This window comes from Phodopus roborovskii, unplaced genomic scaffold (assembly GCF_943737965.1).
Source record: "Phodopus roborovskii unplaced genomic scaffold, PHOROB, whole genome shotgun sequence".
Classification (NCBI taxonomy): Eukaryota; Metazoa; Chordata; class Mammalia; order Rodentia; family Cricetidae; genus Phodopus; species Phodopus roborovskii.
In genome coordinates this window covers 10,089,204-10,105,419 of record NW_026126558.1, presented here as the reverse complement: position 1 = coordinate 10,105,419, position 16,216 = coordinate 10,089,204, and the positions used below count along the sequence as shown (strand labels likewise).

The following is a 16,216-nucleotide window of genomic DNA, read 5'->3' as shown; positions in this document are numbered from 1 at the left end:
CTCTGCTTTTGGATGGGTCACCAGAGGGCAATCCAGGGCAACAATATAGACAAGTCTGAGGGTGACATTGTTTCATTTTGTTTTATTATTCTCTGAAAAGTTATACATTTATACAATGTATTTTAATCACATCCTTCCATAACTACCTCCCTCCACCTCCCATTTGTGTCCTCCACTTCATCTCCCTTCCAACTTCATATCCCCTTTGTAATTGTTCTTATTATTGTCAATAACTCCTGAATCCAGCCACCTAGTCATGGGAAATCTACCAATATTGACTTCCTCAAGGGAGAGTGATTCTCCCATCCTCAGCAGCAATCTACTGCCAATAGTTCTGGAACTTGGGGGCTTTTTCCACCCACGAGCATGGCATTTGGGGAAAATCGGCAGCAGGCATAGAATGAGGATGAGGGGCTGTGGGTAAGATACAGTACAGATTAGGGGTGCAAAGAGAGGCAGGAACTTGGCTATGCAAAAGCTGAATGCATCTCTGAGAAGACTCAAAGCTTTCCTGACATCAAGGTGATGGGGGTCTTGGAAGATGTTAATCAGAACAGTCTCTGATAGTGTGAAACCATGGCTGCTTTGGGGAATCTGGAACCTCAACACTGTGGAAGAATCCAATCCTTCCCACCACGGAACAGGCAGAACAGAACAAGAATGTTGAGCTTTCAAGTGAAAATGATTGACACTTTATTTACTTTAGACACTGCTTATTTTCCAAGCCTCATTCTTATACAAAATTTATCCTGAATTAGGAGGTGGGGAGAGAAGGAGAAGGAAGAGAAGGAGGTGGTAGAGGAAGAAGAGGGGGAGGGGAAGGCAAGGGAGGAGGGGGAGGGGGAGGAGATGTTGACAGTCTTAGTAAAACAGCAGCCAACTTCAGTCTCCAGGGAGAACTGGTTCAATTGTTCGTGTTGATTACTTCCAAGTGGGAAAGGCTCCAGGATCATAATGCTGATTTTGTTCAGTTGCTTTCTCTGAACTGTGGTTCAAATGAGTGCATAAATATTTGGCTTAACCTTTCTCTGGGAACTGTAAAAAACTCAACTGATGGAAGAGATGGGAACAGAGCAACAGAGGGAAAGAAGTCTGGCAAGTTAGAAAGATTCTCAGGGTGTATATTTCAACTGTGTCCAAGGGCCTGAATAATTTATTTTCCCCTTAGATGGCAGAAACCTTCAAATCATTGCCATTGCTGTGACAAAACTCAGTAGGGGAGGGGGCACTGAGAGAATTTAAAGATGATCCTGCCAGGAATTGGATGTACAGAGTAGTGACCCTTAGGTGCATATAAATCTGGAAAGTGAGACTTTGAAGTCCTTAATTCTTGCTCTGCCAATGACATGGGACCAAGTTGAGCATTTCTGATCAGTCATCACGGAGAAAGTGATGCAGAGTTCACTTTTGGAGCTCTGTCATTAGTACTGAACTCCATGCTAGTTGATTCAGCTCCCATGGATGTTCCTAGGCAGCTTTCCATATACAACCAATTGTCTACTTGACTGAATACTGCAGATGATGAATGGATGAATGGGTTCAATTCTAAAATCATTATCTAAGCTGATTTTGGCTTGACAACATCTTTGGTACTCATTTTCTTCTTCTGGAAAATGGATATTAATATTACTGGAAAGTGGATATTAATGAATTGATGCTAGAATTAAATGCACTTGTAGTTATAAAATGCTTAGGATAATGTGTATTGAACAGTTGGTGTAGTGGCTTCTGAGACCATCATCACTCTCACCACCATCACCATCCAGCAACAGTCATGAGAACAGTGCTTTCCTTGTAGTATTGAGTGTATCTGTGTACCCAAATGTGTCCTCTCTAAGATCACTTGCTCCTCATAGTCCTTTCAGAATAAACATGGTTTCCACTTTACAGAGAGTGGCCAGGGCTCTAAGAGGTTGTTGAACTGTTCATCTGTCCACATTGCTTACAAGCTCTGCCTGGGAGTGTGTAGATGCATCCTTACCCATTGCCCCCATCTTTGTACATTAGTTGGTATAGGTCAGACTCTGATATAGGAATAAGCAACTCCAGATTTCTGTTAAAGGGTTCACATCTGATCAAGCCCCATGTCCACTGGGGGTTAAGTAGGGTTTACTCTTTGGTGTCTTAATTCTTTCTTTGAGATTCAGGTCAGTGATATCACCACTATTTGGGGCATGACTGATAGGAAGACAAATAAAACATGGCCAAGCACATCAGAGCTCCTAAAAGCTCTTGCCTAGAGTTGCCTAAAGTGATACGTGTCACTCCCCCTTCAGTGGCCAAAGCCACAAATAAAGTGGTCAGGGAAACACAGACCAGGTACCTAGAAGACAAGAAGCTGGAGCTCATGAAGACAGCCTAAGAGAACTTCCTGCTGCCATCCATCTGGTTCCCGAGTAGAAGCATTGGCAGGCAAGGAAGATCTGAAAATTTCCATGGAGGCCATCTTTGATTTATAGTAGAACAAGAAGTAAAAACCAGTGAATAGGGAGGCTATAATGAATGGGGATGAGAAGCTCACAGTATGCATTAAGGAACCAAAAATTCAGGAAGTGACTGGCAAGGCTTGCCAGTTGCTCTGTGGAGCACAGGGACTATGAGACTCAACAGTATCTTCCTTTTCTCTTGCTCTGCTATAGCATCACTAGTACACCTTCCATGTTGTATAACATTGTGGGTCAGGGACAAACAGCTGTGAGCCTTTGAGGGCCGTGAACAGTCTCATAGAAAATAAATAGCAAATGCTTTTAATGGGGGATAGACAGGGAGAGGCAATGTTCACAGAAACTGTGTTTGTGAAGGATAACATCTTACTAAGAGTTATGGGAAAGACTGTCAAGCCTAGTAAGTGGGGCTTGGTATACATTGTTAGTAGATGTGGATGGGTTTCCACAGTGACAGCTGCAAGTATCAGGCTGGGTATGACTTGAGAAAGACATTCCTGAAAGATGGTGGATTCCTGCCCTGAGGCATCAGAGGTCCTCAGCCAGGAGAGGACTCTTGGGGCAGGCAAACATATTTTCACCTCTTCTCTATCTCAAACTTCCCAAATTGCTTCTCCAAACCAAAGACATGTGATGGCTTCCTTTGAAGCTCTCTGACAATCTCAGTACCCACCTGAAACTGAAAACCATCCATGTTACATTCCAGTTGTTTTACTGGGGCTTGCCTACTGGATACTTTGATGCTTGGGCTTAGTATGCTACTCTTTCTCAGAGGCACCTGAATGTGTCACCTCCTTGGCCAGTATTTAAGCAATCACTTTTTTCCTTGAACTGGCTGTTGATTAATCTACATCAGTGGCTGCCAATGCACTACGTGATAGCTATGAATGCATTTTAACATGGCTGTCACCCCATGACTTTACAGCCTGATCATAAAGAGAGGAACCAGGTCACAAAATATGTAGAAAATTCCAAGTTAGGTGTTAGGAGCTACAGAAGATTCCAGAAGTATATTTTTAGGGATTTCTGGTTGGAAAGATTCTTTGCAAACTCAATACTTGTCCCTGTCTAAAGACAAAGAATGTTGGCCAAAGCTGTTGGCCCTGAGGAACACAATGCCTACAACTCACCTAATCTCCAAGCACCCACATGTTACAAGAGAGACACACAGAAGGAACCTGGGTAAAATACACTGTGCCAGGTTAGAATACATTTCTTCAGATGTTAAAAACCTAAACTTAACATAAAAGCAAGGGCAGAGAGGGTCTGAGACATGCCACACAAGTTAGAGTCATCATAAAAGAGGGGGCCTCCATTGAGAAATTGCTTTTACCAGATTGGCCTGGGCAAGCCAGTGGGGCATTTTCGTAATTGATGATTGATATGGGAGGGTTCAGCTCACTGTGCATAGTGTCACATCGCAGATGTTGGTCCTGGAGGATATAAGAAAGCAGGCTGAGCAAACTGTGGAAAGCAAGCCAGTAAGCAGCACTCCTCCATGGTCTCTGCATCAGCTTCTGCCTGCAGGTTCCAGTCCTGAGTCCCTGCCCTGATTTCCCTCACTGAAGGAGTAAGACCTGAGAGTTGTAGACTGAAATAAACCCTGTGTTTAATCACAGCAATAGAAACCCTAAGACAGCAGCCTTCTTTTTACTTTACTCTTCCTGATGAGACAAGATCTCAGTACTTTGTCCAGGCTGGACTTGAACTCACTTTGTAGCCCAGACAAACTTGCATTTGTAACAGAGGTGACAGACCCATGTTAGCAGGTATGACTATTTTCTAGTTTACTTAAAAAGAAGACATTTGTTTAAAAGGCCTTTTTGAAAAATTATAAGGATGCTGGGAAGACTAGGTCCTTCTGTGACTCCTTCAAATCCCAGGAAAAGAGGAATGCAGAGATGCCGGTGACTACACACACACAGAGGAGGGGGGAGTAGGACACTGGGACTTTTGTGAGTTCACGGAGCATTTTGCAAACATATAAAACCATGCAGAGAAAGTTGCAGTTCTTCACTTAAAGCCTTCGTCTAATGTCTTCCACGCCCTAAGCCCAGAAAATGTGAAATGGAACCAGACATGGGGAGCAAGAGGGCTGCCTGCCACACCCACAAACGGGGGCTGTCTCTCAGTCTCAGGTGAGGAACCTGCGGCTCAGAGAAAGGTGAGGGAGCATAGCAGATGAAGCAGTCAGGCGTGGGAAGTCCCCCAGCACTGAGTTCAGGAAGGTGAAGATGGATCAGGTCCCCAGAAGACATAGTGGAAGCCAAGTCCAGCTCACAGGGGTTGAGGGAGAGTGAGAACACATCATGGCTGGAGAGCCAGGTGGAGACACATCTGGGAGGGTCCCTGGGCTTTTACTCTGAAAGCAGTGGGTAGCCATGGAAGTGCTGCCTGGAGCATGAGCCTGGCCACACTTGGTTTGTGTTTAGAAGGATCATTATTGCCGTATCTGGGAAAACAGTGGGGAGAGAGAAATAAGATGTGCAGAGGCCCATTAGCAGACGCCTATAATAGCCACTAAAGCATAATGCAGGCACTTACGGAACACCTGTGTATCACCCACTCTTCTAGGCAGACAGCAAAAGCAGAGTCGTCTCCAGGGGTGGTGTCAAGAATCTGATGTTAGAAGTCAAAATCAGGTCCGGCTAGAAGCTCCCGTGTCAGAGCTGACGTCCAGAAATTTGACTACACAGTTCTGATGCATTCTGTACATTTTCTGTATGCAAAGTCAAGGCAACCGATTCCAGTTCGATTTAAAACAAACAAACAATAAAACATGTGAACCAGATAGGAAGTGCCAGAATAAATACTATTTAAAATCACATTCAACAGGCCAGCAGGATGGCTCAGTGGGTGAACATAAACTCCCTGTATGTCTGACAACTTGAGTTTAAATGCTAGGACCCACGATTGAAGGAGAAACCCAACTCCTGAAAGTTGTCCTTTGACCTCCACACATGTGCTATGACACATGTGGACACAGACTAAATAAATCAACAAACATTAAGAATATGCTTTCTAAAACAGACTCACTAAAAGCTGTGGTGGGAGAGGGAAGTGCCCTGTGCTATCTATGTTTGGGATTCAGTGAAAGCCAATGATCACACTGGAGTACACACACACCTGGAATGTTAACATTCACACACACACACACCAGTGCAGCTGTGGCTGCAGGCAGGTATGTGGGAAAAGTGGGCTTTTTCCACAGCCTTTCTGTAAGTCTAAAATTATCCCTCTCCAATATGGGAAGCATGTATACACATGTACACATACATGCCAATTGTGTTCAGGGGAAGAAAAGGTCAAATAATTCCTATATAAGAACCCCATTCATGTAAAAAAAAAAAAAAAAAAAAACCACTTAAATTTAACACCTACTCTTGTGAGTTCCTACAAATGTGTGTGAATTCACATATCAGTGCCCTAAATCTATGTGTGGCAGCACACACCTGTAATATAAGTACTCGGAGGCAGAGGCAGGAAGACAGAAGCAAGGTAGAAGCACCAGTGGTACACAGTGAGACCTTTACCCAAAGGAAAAAATAGAAAAGAAACAAACTGCGCACACACACAAACACATACTCACACACACACACACACACATATACACACTATACACACACACACTGCACACACACTACACACACACACATACACACACACACACACACACACACACACACACATGACCTCATGCATACACTCATACTCAGGCATAACATAACACAAGCATACACCAAAAGCCAGTGCCTTAAGTACACACTTGGTATCCCTGGCTATCTGCAGCAGAAAACGGGCAAAGAGAGCAAGCCTCAGCAGGGGAAAGCTGAGGGTCCTGGATCCAGCTACCTCCTGCCACCTGTACAGCCAGCCAAAAGCCTCTGTCCCTGGGGACACAGCAGGGTCCCTCTAGCAAGTTGGCACCTGGGGTCCTCATTCTTTCTCATCATTGACTCTTTTTCCCATTCTAACTCCAGGATGAGAAAAGAAAAAAAAAAATCCCGCTGTGCAGAGAAGTGTTGAATTACAAAGCGTAATGGGCAAAGCCCCATTAATTGCAAACCTGCTACTTGGAGTGATGGGTGTGAACAGCTGCTGTGGCGGGCCTGCAGGCTTAATTCTGGCCAGAGGCCTGAGTCAAAGGGAGGAGAGATTCCAGGGGCCACACCTGAGCAGCACTGTAGTGGCAATCTGGAGATTCTGAAACTGCAAAACAGCCCTGGTGAGGTGAGACCCACTGCACACCACAGGCCGCCCCAGCTCAGTGAGGCCCCAGTGGCCCTGGAACCCCAAGCACCCCAAAGCAGGGGTTGAGTGCTGTGTGACACTATTTCTGGGGAGACATGAACAAACGTCTACCAAACCCAGAGAATGAACTGACAACAAAGGAATGTAATGGTATGAAAGCCTACCCTGAAGAGCTGATGAGTCTGCTAGGGTGACTAAGAGGCTGCTTGGAGGGGAATAGACTTAAAAAGGTAGTCGTGTGTCCTAAAGCCTACCCCAGGGCAAGTGGATGATACTCTCAAAAGGCAGGCCTTCTGGAGCTGTGTGTAGGACTTGCAAGCAGCTGGGCAGATTGGAGGATCTCCTCCAGGGCAGCCCAGCTGGTTAGTCTCCTGGAGCAGTTTTGTTTCCTTATCCTTCTGAACAGGCTTTGTGTATCTTCGAAATTTCAGCTTTCCCAGGTGAAGTTTGTTCTAATCCTGAATCTCATGAGTGCCACGCCCCACCCACCCAGGTCCTTCCCTCCATCTCTCTCTCTCCCAGCTCTCTTCCCCCAGATCACCTCCCTCCCCCACATCCATGCCACCATCTCTCTCCAAAATACAATAATTCAACCAAGAGGAAATTGCTTTACAACTTTAGCCACATATCTGAACTTCCTCGTCAGTGTATCAGCAAAGTCCAATTAGGAGCCCAGCACATGTGTAGTACAACATTAATCCTAAATACTCTTGAAAACATAAAAAAATTTCTCTTTTCTGGTTTTTTTTTTTTTTTCTATTTTCTTTCAGTAGATCAATCTTGTGGCTCTCAAGTGTGAATTTCATAGACTGCCGTGGTGTCCCATTGCAATGTTAAATGACTAGACTCTGAGCAGAGGCGCCCAGTTGCCCCTGAAGATCATCCCTGTTCCCACACTTTCCTCTCCAACCTCCTTCAAGCCCACATACCTATGGCACAGGGAAAGATGACAGGATATGCCATGGTGCTTCGTTGAGCTCCTGGTATGCAACTTCAAGAGCCTCTGCTATTGTTGTGTTTAAAACAGAAGGTAGCACTTTTCAAAAGAAGGCTCCAGAAGGCAGCGGTGGGAAAGCAGTTCAGTTAGAATGTGTGGGACGGAGGCAGCGGGCTGTCCAGAGAAGCCAGAGGAGTGCTTGGTCCTCTAGCTTGAAGCTGAGTCATGCAAGAACAAGGCACGGTGTAGCTGTCCAGGGCCAGGGTTCCAGGGTTTCAGGGCAGGTGACAGAGGCTCACATGTCCCCCTACTCCAGGGTATGCTGATGCTGACCAGGAACCACAGCTCAGGGAACTTCTGTTGTTAGAAAGGGGTCCTGAATGTGGGCTGGTGTCCCTTGAGGCTCAATACTCTGGGAACACTATAGGAGGCTGTGAGAGTTCCTTCAACACACACAGTTATGAGGATTAGAGGCAGATTCCACACTAGATTAAAAAGCTGGATTCTAAAGGAAGGGAGAGGACAGAAAAGAGAAGATGGGAGAGAAGAAACGAAAGAGAGAGAGAGAGCATATGCACTGAGCAATGCTAAGATGAGGCCCAGCCTTGGAGGCTTGCGGTGCCCCTGGAGAGTAAGTCCTTTTGATCCAGCATCAGTCGCTTATCCAACAGGGCCCTCTCCCTGGAAACTCTGCTTCCATAAGGTCAAGTGGTTCAAGCTCTCTGAGAGAGAAGGAGGCAGTGACCCACAAGGAAAAGCCTCCCCAGGAGAGTTTCCAAGTCCAGAGTTCAGCTTGCTGTGGAGATGTCTGCCCCAGGAGGCACATTCAGCTTCTCTTCTTCCAGAAGGTTCTGTGTCCCCACCCTCCCTGAACAAAGAAAGATGGAGAAGGAAACAAGTACGCAGAAAGCCCTCCCTGGCACGTCCTCACCCGCAGCCCATGGAAACAGGGCCGCTCTCAGAAGGGGTTACACCCCAGCAGTTGTGAGACATGGTGTCCATTTGCTCAGAATCTCTTCTGGGTTAACCTCAGGTGTAGTTAGGGGCAGAAAGGGGAATGCTTGAATGTATACTAGAGAGAAAGAGTGATATAAATGTGGACCATCCAATCCAAGTCACCCAGCTGTCCCCCACCCACTTTGCTGGAAAAAAAATCTGTCTGTCCCCTTAGAAGGGATTTCATTTTATATTATGGCTAAGATGCTTTTTATGCTTAGAAGGATCCATCTCACCCATGAGTAACAGCATAATTTTATTGTAATTATTGCTATTGGAATTGTAGTGCTTAACTCTGATTTATCAGGCCCCATCTGTGTGCTTCATTTATGCTCTTTAGTTTGGGAGTTTTGTTGTGCAAACTGAACCAGGGGCCTCAAGCATGCTAGGCAAGGACTCTTCCTTCCGTTGACATATATCCCTAGCTCTCTTTTTAAAGTTGTAGAAGTTTGTGACAGGGTCTCACCAAGGTACCCAAGCTATCTTTAAATCACACATATCTCAGTCAAGCTTTGAACTTGAGATCTTCCTGCCTCAGCCTCCTAAGTAGCTGCAATTATAGGCCTGGACCACTATACCCAGCTGTGCTGTCTCTTTAAATCCTCAACCTCCCTCCCCAGCCCCTACTCTAGAACTAAGTAGTGATTGTCCCCATTTTGCAACCAGAGGAAATTGGGAACCTTAAAGGCAAAGGTCTGTGTTGGAAGATAGGTTTGTGACATGTTTGCATGAAGTCAGGTATTTATTTGCTCAACTGATACTCAGCTGATCAGTATGGTAGAACCTAGCCTCAACAGGAAGCCCAAGAACTTGTGGATCTTTGACATCCCAAAGCTTCCAATCAGAGAGTGGGGGTCTCAGGAAAGGGTTGTGAGATGAATTAATTCCAGTGAAATCAGGATTAAAATTTCTTTTAATAAAAAAATAATCACATCTTCTCATTAATGATCCTATTTTCCATTAATCTTAAAAACTCAAACAGAGATAATTGGTGTTTAATTAAAACCGTAAGTATATTTCAATAAAGAACATCTTAAAATAATAAAAAACGAAAAGCAAGAGAACCTGCCTTATGGAATTGTCTTGATGTGCCTCAACTGGCCCTGCCTAGTAACCCGCCATGATGCTCGCACTGCCTTAGACACCACTGCCACCTGGTGCCTGAGTGCAGAATTGCAGGCTTGGTACTTGGAGGCGGCCCTGGAGGGTATTAACTAGACACCTATTTATTGGTGAAGTAGTTACTGCTGGCCACATGCCACACATCATCCCTCTTTAATCTATGCCTCCCCATTATCTAATACTTTTGTGGCCTTTAAACTGTGTTGTTATAACCAAATTAACATTGGCAGCTCTGATAACACGTGAGCTATAGATGAATATGATAGATACTTGTGTGTGACTCAGACCTATCTTGTAACAGTATCAGCTCTCTCCTTAACTACACAGTGTCACATGCCATAAGAAGACCTCCATTTTACCCTTACCTTATGTCAACTCTCCTCTGCTTAGAGTGTGCCATTTCTGGAATTTTCTAGATGTCCCTCGTCTGCCTGCTGCTTCTGTCCTTACTGTCCCTTATGCTCAGAAATGCCACCTTCTGTCTTTAACTTCTTCACTTAGTCTTTAGATGTCAAGCCAGGGCCGACAACCATAAAGGGCAGTTCTACACAGCAGTATCTACAGATGTGGAAGATATGGCTTTGAACCTCATCTCCATCTGTGTAAGGGCAGCGACCACAGCCAGCTTGCTTAATTCTGTATCTCTGATGGTTCTATCCATTAAATAGGAAAAAAAAATATTCCACCCCCAGAACTCTTTGAAAGTGTAAGAAAACAGGCACATGAGACTCAGCAGAAGCCAAGCACACAGGGGAATAGTGGAGCAGTTGGTACTAGCAACAAGGGAATAAACCTTGTCCAGTGCCTACCCAGTGAAGAAATGGCTTCTGCTGACACTTAGCCTTGTTTGCAGAGAAAACCAAGTCTCCTTCCTCCATTAAAAATAATGCAAGTTCCCAGTGCACATTTCCTGGAGTCATCGCCCTCCTTGCTTCATCAACCCTGGTCTCCTTGATAATGCTTAACTTCTCCAGCTATAACCACAACCATTTGCATTAACAACACTAAGCAATGATGTTATTCTGGGCAAGGTTGCCTTTGGCCAACCTTGGGTTCTCAGGCAGCCAGTGAATTGGTCACCAGGCGGTGTCTGTAATGGGCTTTCTCTGTCTTTCAGATAGTCTTAAATGTCACTCTGTCTCTCTGACCAGGTAGTCGATAGTGACAGACCTGAAGGGTCCAAGTTCCGGCTCACTGGAAAGGGAGTGGATCAAGAGCCTAAAGGAATTTTCAGAATCAATGAGAACACGGGCAGCGTCTCCGTGACACGGACCCTGGACAGAGAAACGATCGCTACTTATCAAGTAAGTACTCCAGCGCCCTCTCACCCTGTGCATAAAGATGGGGATTTCAGAGCAATTTCTTCCCACTGAGCCAATTATTTCTGTGCCTCATCAAACCCAACAAAGTGTGGCTTCAGGTGCTTCTATGAGAACAAAAGTAGAGGGTAACAGTGAGGGGCCCCTAGCTCATCATCAGAGCCTCTAAGACCAATGACAGTGGCAGTAGAGGCATCTCAGAGGAGGTCAAAGCCCTCAGGCCAAGTCTGCCTTTCAGAGACCTGTGCTCTGTCTGACTAACGGTGATAAGTGCAAGCCTTCAGACAAGAACATGCTACCTTTAGATGTTTATCCTGATGAAATCTGGAGGAGTTGGTGCAGTTTTTGTACAGTGTAGGCCATGGTCCTTAGAGTAGAACATTCCCAAACAGCGAACAGCAGTGGGGTGCTTGCATCAGGGATTTAGGAAGGCGGTTTCCTGCAGCAGTTGAAATACTATGATGGGAACTGGAGGGGTAGCTCAGTGGCTGAGGGCACTCGCTGTGCTTCCAAGGACTGACTTTGGATCCCAGCACCCATGCTAAGCCGCTCACAACTACTCACAACTTCAGCTCCAGGAGATCCGATGCTCCCTTAGGACATCCACAGGCACTGCATACACAACACAACACACAGGGGGGGGGGAATAGAAAATAACTCAAATATCTGTGAAGAAATAATATGTGAAAACAGACTCACAGGAATATTCATGATCAAAAACAGAAGACAAACACATATAGTGTCCTCCCTCAGGTCAGGACAGAAGTGTCTTTAGAGCCACAGTAAAATAAAAATCAAGGAAGTGTGTAGAAGTCATCAAAGGATAGAATGGGCATCTCCTTAGTAACAGTGGTATCAGTGTTATTGCTATGATAGCTCCTAACAGTTGTGCAAACCATGAATTCTCTGTGAAAGTACTGCCTGTCAGGACCTGTTTTATGCATGTAATTTGTTTCATGTAATTCAATTATCAGAATAGTTTATAAGCAAATTATATTGTCACCCTATTTCCTAAAGAAGAAATAGCATTTGACTTGTGAATACAGACCTCTTGGATGTTGCCAGCTGGAATTTTAATCTTGGTGCCCTTCTCCTGAGTTCATACTCTTTTGTCAGTATTATATAATAAATGGTTCTACTGATCAAAATTATGTGAAAAGGACAAGGAAGGAGTGGGGAGCTGGGGAGAAGGAAAAGGAAGAGAAGAAAAATCAGGGTGTTTGTGACTGTGCTTGAGGCTGTGGGCTTTGAGTTGGGCTCTCTTGCCCACATACCTTGTTCACTGTAAATTTCAGTAAAGAGATGACTGACCACTGGCATGGGCGGCACCTGCTACTGGCCATATGTTGTGCTGTTGGGTCCCCACCTGTAAGAAGCTTCTTGGGTCTTGGTTTCAGCAGGATGCATGTCCCCATCTTCGAAGTTTCCAGGGACTTTCTGAGCCTTTTCTGAACTAGGGGCGGCACCCATCAGTGTATGCCAGCGATGAGCTGTGTGCACCAAGGGGAAGTCTGGCTGTTGTAAAATTTTGATGCTAGGCCCACAAGAGTCACTGGAGTAACCATAACCAGAGATGACTTGGCCTGTGACACCAGCAGCCAACTGTGGATAGGCACTGCCTTTGCTCCCACTCCGTCATGGGACATCTATGATGTTTCAGGACCAAGAAACTGAGGCAGAGTATGGTAAATTTGTGACTAAGGGTTCAGGGTTCAAAAACAAAAAACGAACAACAACAACAAAGCCATCCTGATCTCAGCACCAATGCTTCCTCCTGAGCTCTGTGAGCTTGGACAACCCTCTCACCCTCTTGAATCTTGCTGTTATTTTTCCATAACACACAGAGGGTGGTAGGTGCTTCTCCATGTGAGACAAAATGGGTTTCCTTCTGCAAACACTTGGCTGGCACAATGCCCAGCACTTAGCCGGTTCTCCTAGATCAGAGCTACACTTGAACATCATTTTCTTGAATGTTCTCAAGTGTTTTAAGTTCTACAATTTTCTAACTCCTTTGACTTGTTGACATCTGACAAACACAGGATTTACCTCCATTCTAATCTTAAACAAGATTTAGACTTTTGCTGTCCCTTTGTGAAGTATCAGTATTGGGGTGAATCCATAGTTCAGGGACCTCCCAGGGACTAAAGAGACAGGATATTAATAAAGAAAAAGAGATCTGGCAGGGAGGACCCACACTCTGGAAGCTCTGGTTGTGAGACCTGCGGAATGAGAATCATCAGTAGGTGTCTGAGGTGCCTGCTATAGACATAATGAGAAGAAGGTGAGACATTGTCTCCAACCTCCTACAGACATTAATGAGTAGGAGGTGGGATGTTGTAACAAAGGTCTCCTGACCCATCTGATGTTTGTGAGCTCCAGACTTAGTTTATAGAGTATCATCTTGTTGGGAGTCTTTAATATGAAGGGAAAGATTCTGGGTGCCACCTACTTGACCCACCTGAGTGTGAGCCTTCTCCTTAGGTGAAAGTGGTCTTAATCTCCAAGAGCAGTCAGAAAGCTCCATGGAGGTAGGGGACTTTTGGGGACAGCCACAAGCAGCCTTTTGGGTTCAGGTCATCAGGCAGAATAAGGTCAGCCCTGTCCCTTGGTTTTGTTGTACCAGAACTGCAGCTGATGGCATCTCCCAGAACCAGGAGGTGTGTTTGAGAGTCCCCATCTCCCAGCAGCTCCTATGCTGAGCATCATGGGTCTTGGTCTCCAGAGAATGAGGATAGAAGGATGGCAAAACTGTCACCATTGATTCTCAGGGACTCACACGGCCTTGGCAGCCTGGGCTCTGGTACCCTGTCTCCCCATGCCTCAGATTTTCTCTTCGGTCTCCCTTCTGTTTCCTTTATCCTTGAAGAGGAGCCAGATAACAGTTGTGGGGATATCTTAGACCCAAGGATAGGGTACCTCCTGCCCATTTCAAACTCCCTTGGGAAGTGGCTTCTTGTATTAGAAACAGAGACCAGATCCATTCTGGTTGCACACTTCCGGAGTCCCCACATCCCCAGGCTTTAGCTTCTACTCTTTCAAGCTTCAAAATCAGAGAGTGTGTGGGTGTGTGTATTGACATCGTAATTGCTCTAATATTGCTGTTGTTTGTTTCTGAGTTAAATAACACTGTTCTTGTGCAAGCACAGGCCTGTGTGCCTAGAGTTCCCCCCAAATCCAACCAAGAAGCGCTCTAATGGAAGCCTGCGGGTGGGTGAATAAGACACAACTAGAGATAGAGTTGCCCTCGACCCTAAATGAACACCAGGATTGAAAGATACCATTTTAAACACTGCACACCGGGCAGCTTGGAACTTTTCGTGTGCACACTCTTATCAGTCTCACACAAGAGGCAGAAGAAGAAAGAGCTCCAAGAACAAGGGGCAGAGAGGGCCTCTTGTCGTCCTAGGTGCCACAAGGCAGGTTAGAGTCAAAGGCTGAGTTCAAATTCAGTCTGGACAATCCAGTAAGGTCCTGTCTCAAGTAAAAATTTAGAAAGAGGTCTAGTGATGCAGTTCAGTGGCAGAGGCACCTGCCTGGCATGCGTGTGTGGAGCCTGGGTTCAGTCAGATGAAAGGGAGTGGGGGAAAGAGGATGGGGCAGAGGGGTGGATGGGGAGAGGGAGGGGCAAGGAAGAGAGGGGAGGATAGAGAGAGGAAGAAAGGAAGGGAGGGAGGGGAGAGAAAGTAAAGACGAAGGGAGGAAAGGAAGAGAGGGAGGGAGGGAGGGAGGGAGGGAAACAAGTGTTACCAACCTTTTCAAGGGCTCATTGCCAGTGTGAAGTAGATCCAGGGGCCATACCAGTTTCACAACAGCTCCAAAGTCTTGCTTCTCAGCACCTTCTTCCTGCTTTCACCCCAACTAGACTTCAACATTGGTCCAGATTCCTTAGCCTCTTCCCTAGGATCCATCGAAATCGAGCTGAGAGAGGATCTGACAGGCTGTGTGATCAATGACTTAGTCCCATCCCATCCTATGACTTACTGCTACCCTACCACAGTCCCCTGCCCCAGTACCCAAAAGGGCTTCCTGTGGTTCTGACCTGAAATGGCACCTGGAAAAATAATTTAGTTCTTGCAGTATTGGGAGCTGACATATTAATGCAAAACCTCCTGAAATATCACTCATTATTATGCATTTTGCCAGTGTTTGAGTGATTTGTGAACTCTTCATTGGAATAAAGTACTGTAAATGATTCATGAATGACCAAGTTTATGAAATTCTATAAAAATATTAGCGGGTGGTAATGATTCTCTCTCACTCTGAATGGAATCTGCTGGCTGCAAATTTGTCAATATGGGAAGACAGGAATTAAGTGGGAGACAGAGTCAGTTAGGGAAGTGGGGGTCCCAGTAGAAGGTTTATAATGGTCTCCATAGCAGGTATGAGGCAAGACAGGCAGATCAATATAAATGGCATATGTGACTCTGATCACGTTGACATAGTTGAAGATGCACAGATAATTGGAGAGGGGAGTGTTTGGGGGAAGATAGGCACTAACTTTACTACTGTGTTCCTAAATGCCTCCAAGGATTAGCTACTTTCCTTGTTGCTGTGACATAACACATAATGAGAAGCCACTTAAGGGTACAAGGCTTGTTCTGGCTTACGGTCTGTAGGAATCACTCCATCACGGTGTGAAAAACATGGCCTTGGACAGGAAAGTCACAAGACACAGGCTGGTCACACTCACAGGCAGGAAATAGGAAGGCAATAGGAAGTGTGTACTGGGCTATGAAACCTCAAGTCTTGCCACTGGTGAACTGCTGCCTCCAGGAAAGTTCCATCTCCTACAAGCTCTACAATCCTCCAGAAACAGCACCACCAGCTGGAGGCCAAATGGGTTTAAACATATGGGGACATTTTACATCCAAACCATTGTAGTCTTTAACACATAAATAATGTTTATTATCTTCACTGACAATCAACAAGTTCGCAGAAGGACAAAGGGGTTCCCAAGATGTAGCGTCATGCTGATGTAGGTACCAGCATTTCATGAACATTTATGGTGTCCCAGGGTCCACTGCAAATATTTATGATTATCTCATTTCACTCCACAAAGATGAGCTTGATGCTTACGTGAGTGGCTTTGCTCATTCCTGGAGCAAAATGCCTGACAAAGGTGACTTAGAGAGTGGTTATTTTGACCC

At 45.4% G+C, this 16,216-nt stretch overlaps 1 protein-coding gene across 1 annotated transcript in view; it reads left to right on the top strand.

Annotated features, from left to right (window-relative positions):
• Positions 1-16,216, top strand: part of Cdh13 (cadherin 13) — a 967,076-nt gene that overhangs the window by 520,528 nt on the left and 430,332 nt on the right. Inside the window, exon 5 of the mRNA XM_051201850.1 lies at positions 10,902-11,054. Within this exon, the coding sequence (XP_051057807.1) occupies positions 10,902-11,054 (153 nt within the window). The remainder of the gene's footprint in view (positions 1-10,901; positions 11,055-16,216) is intronic.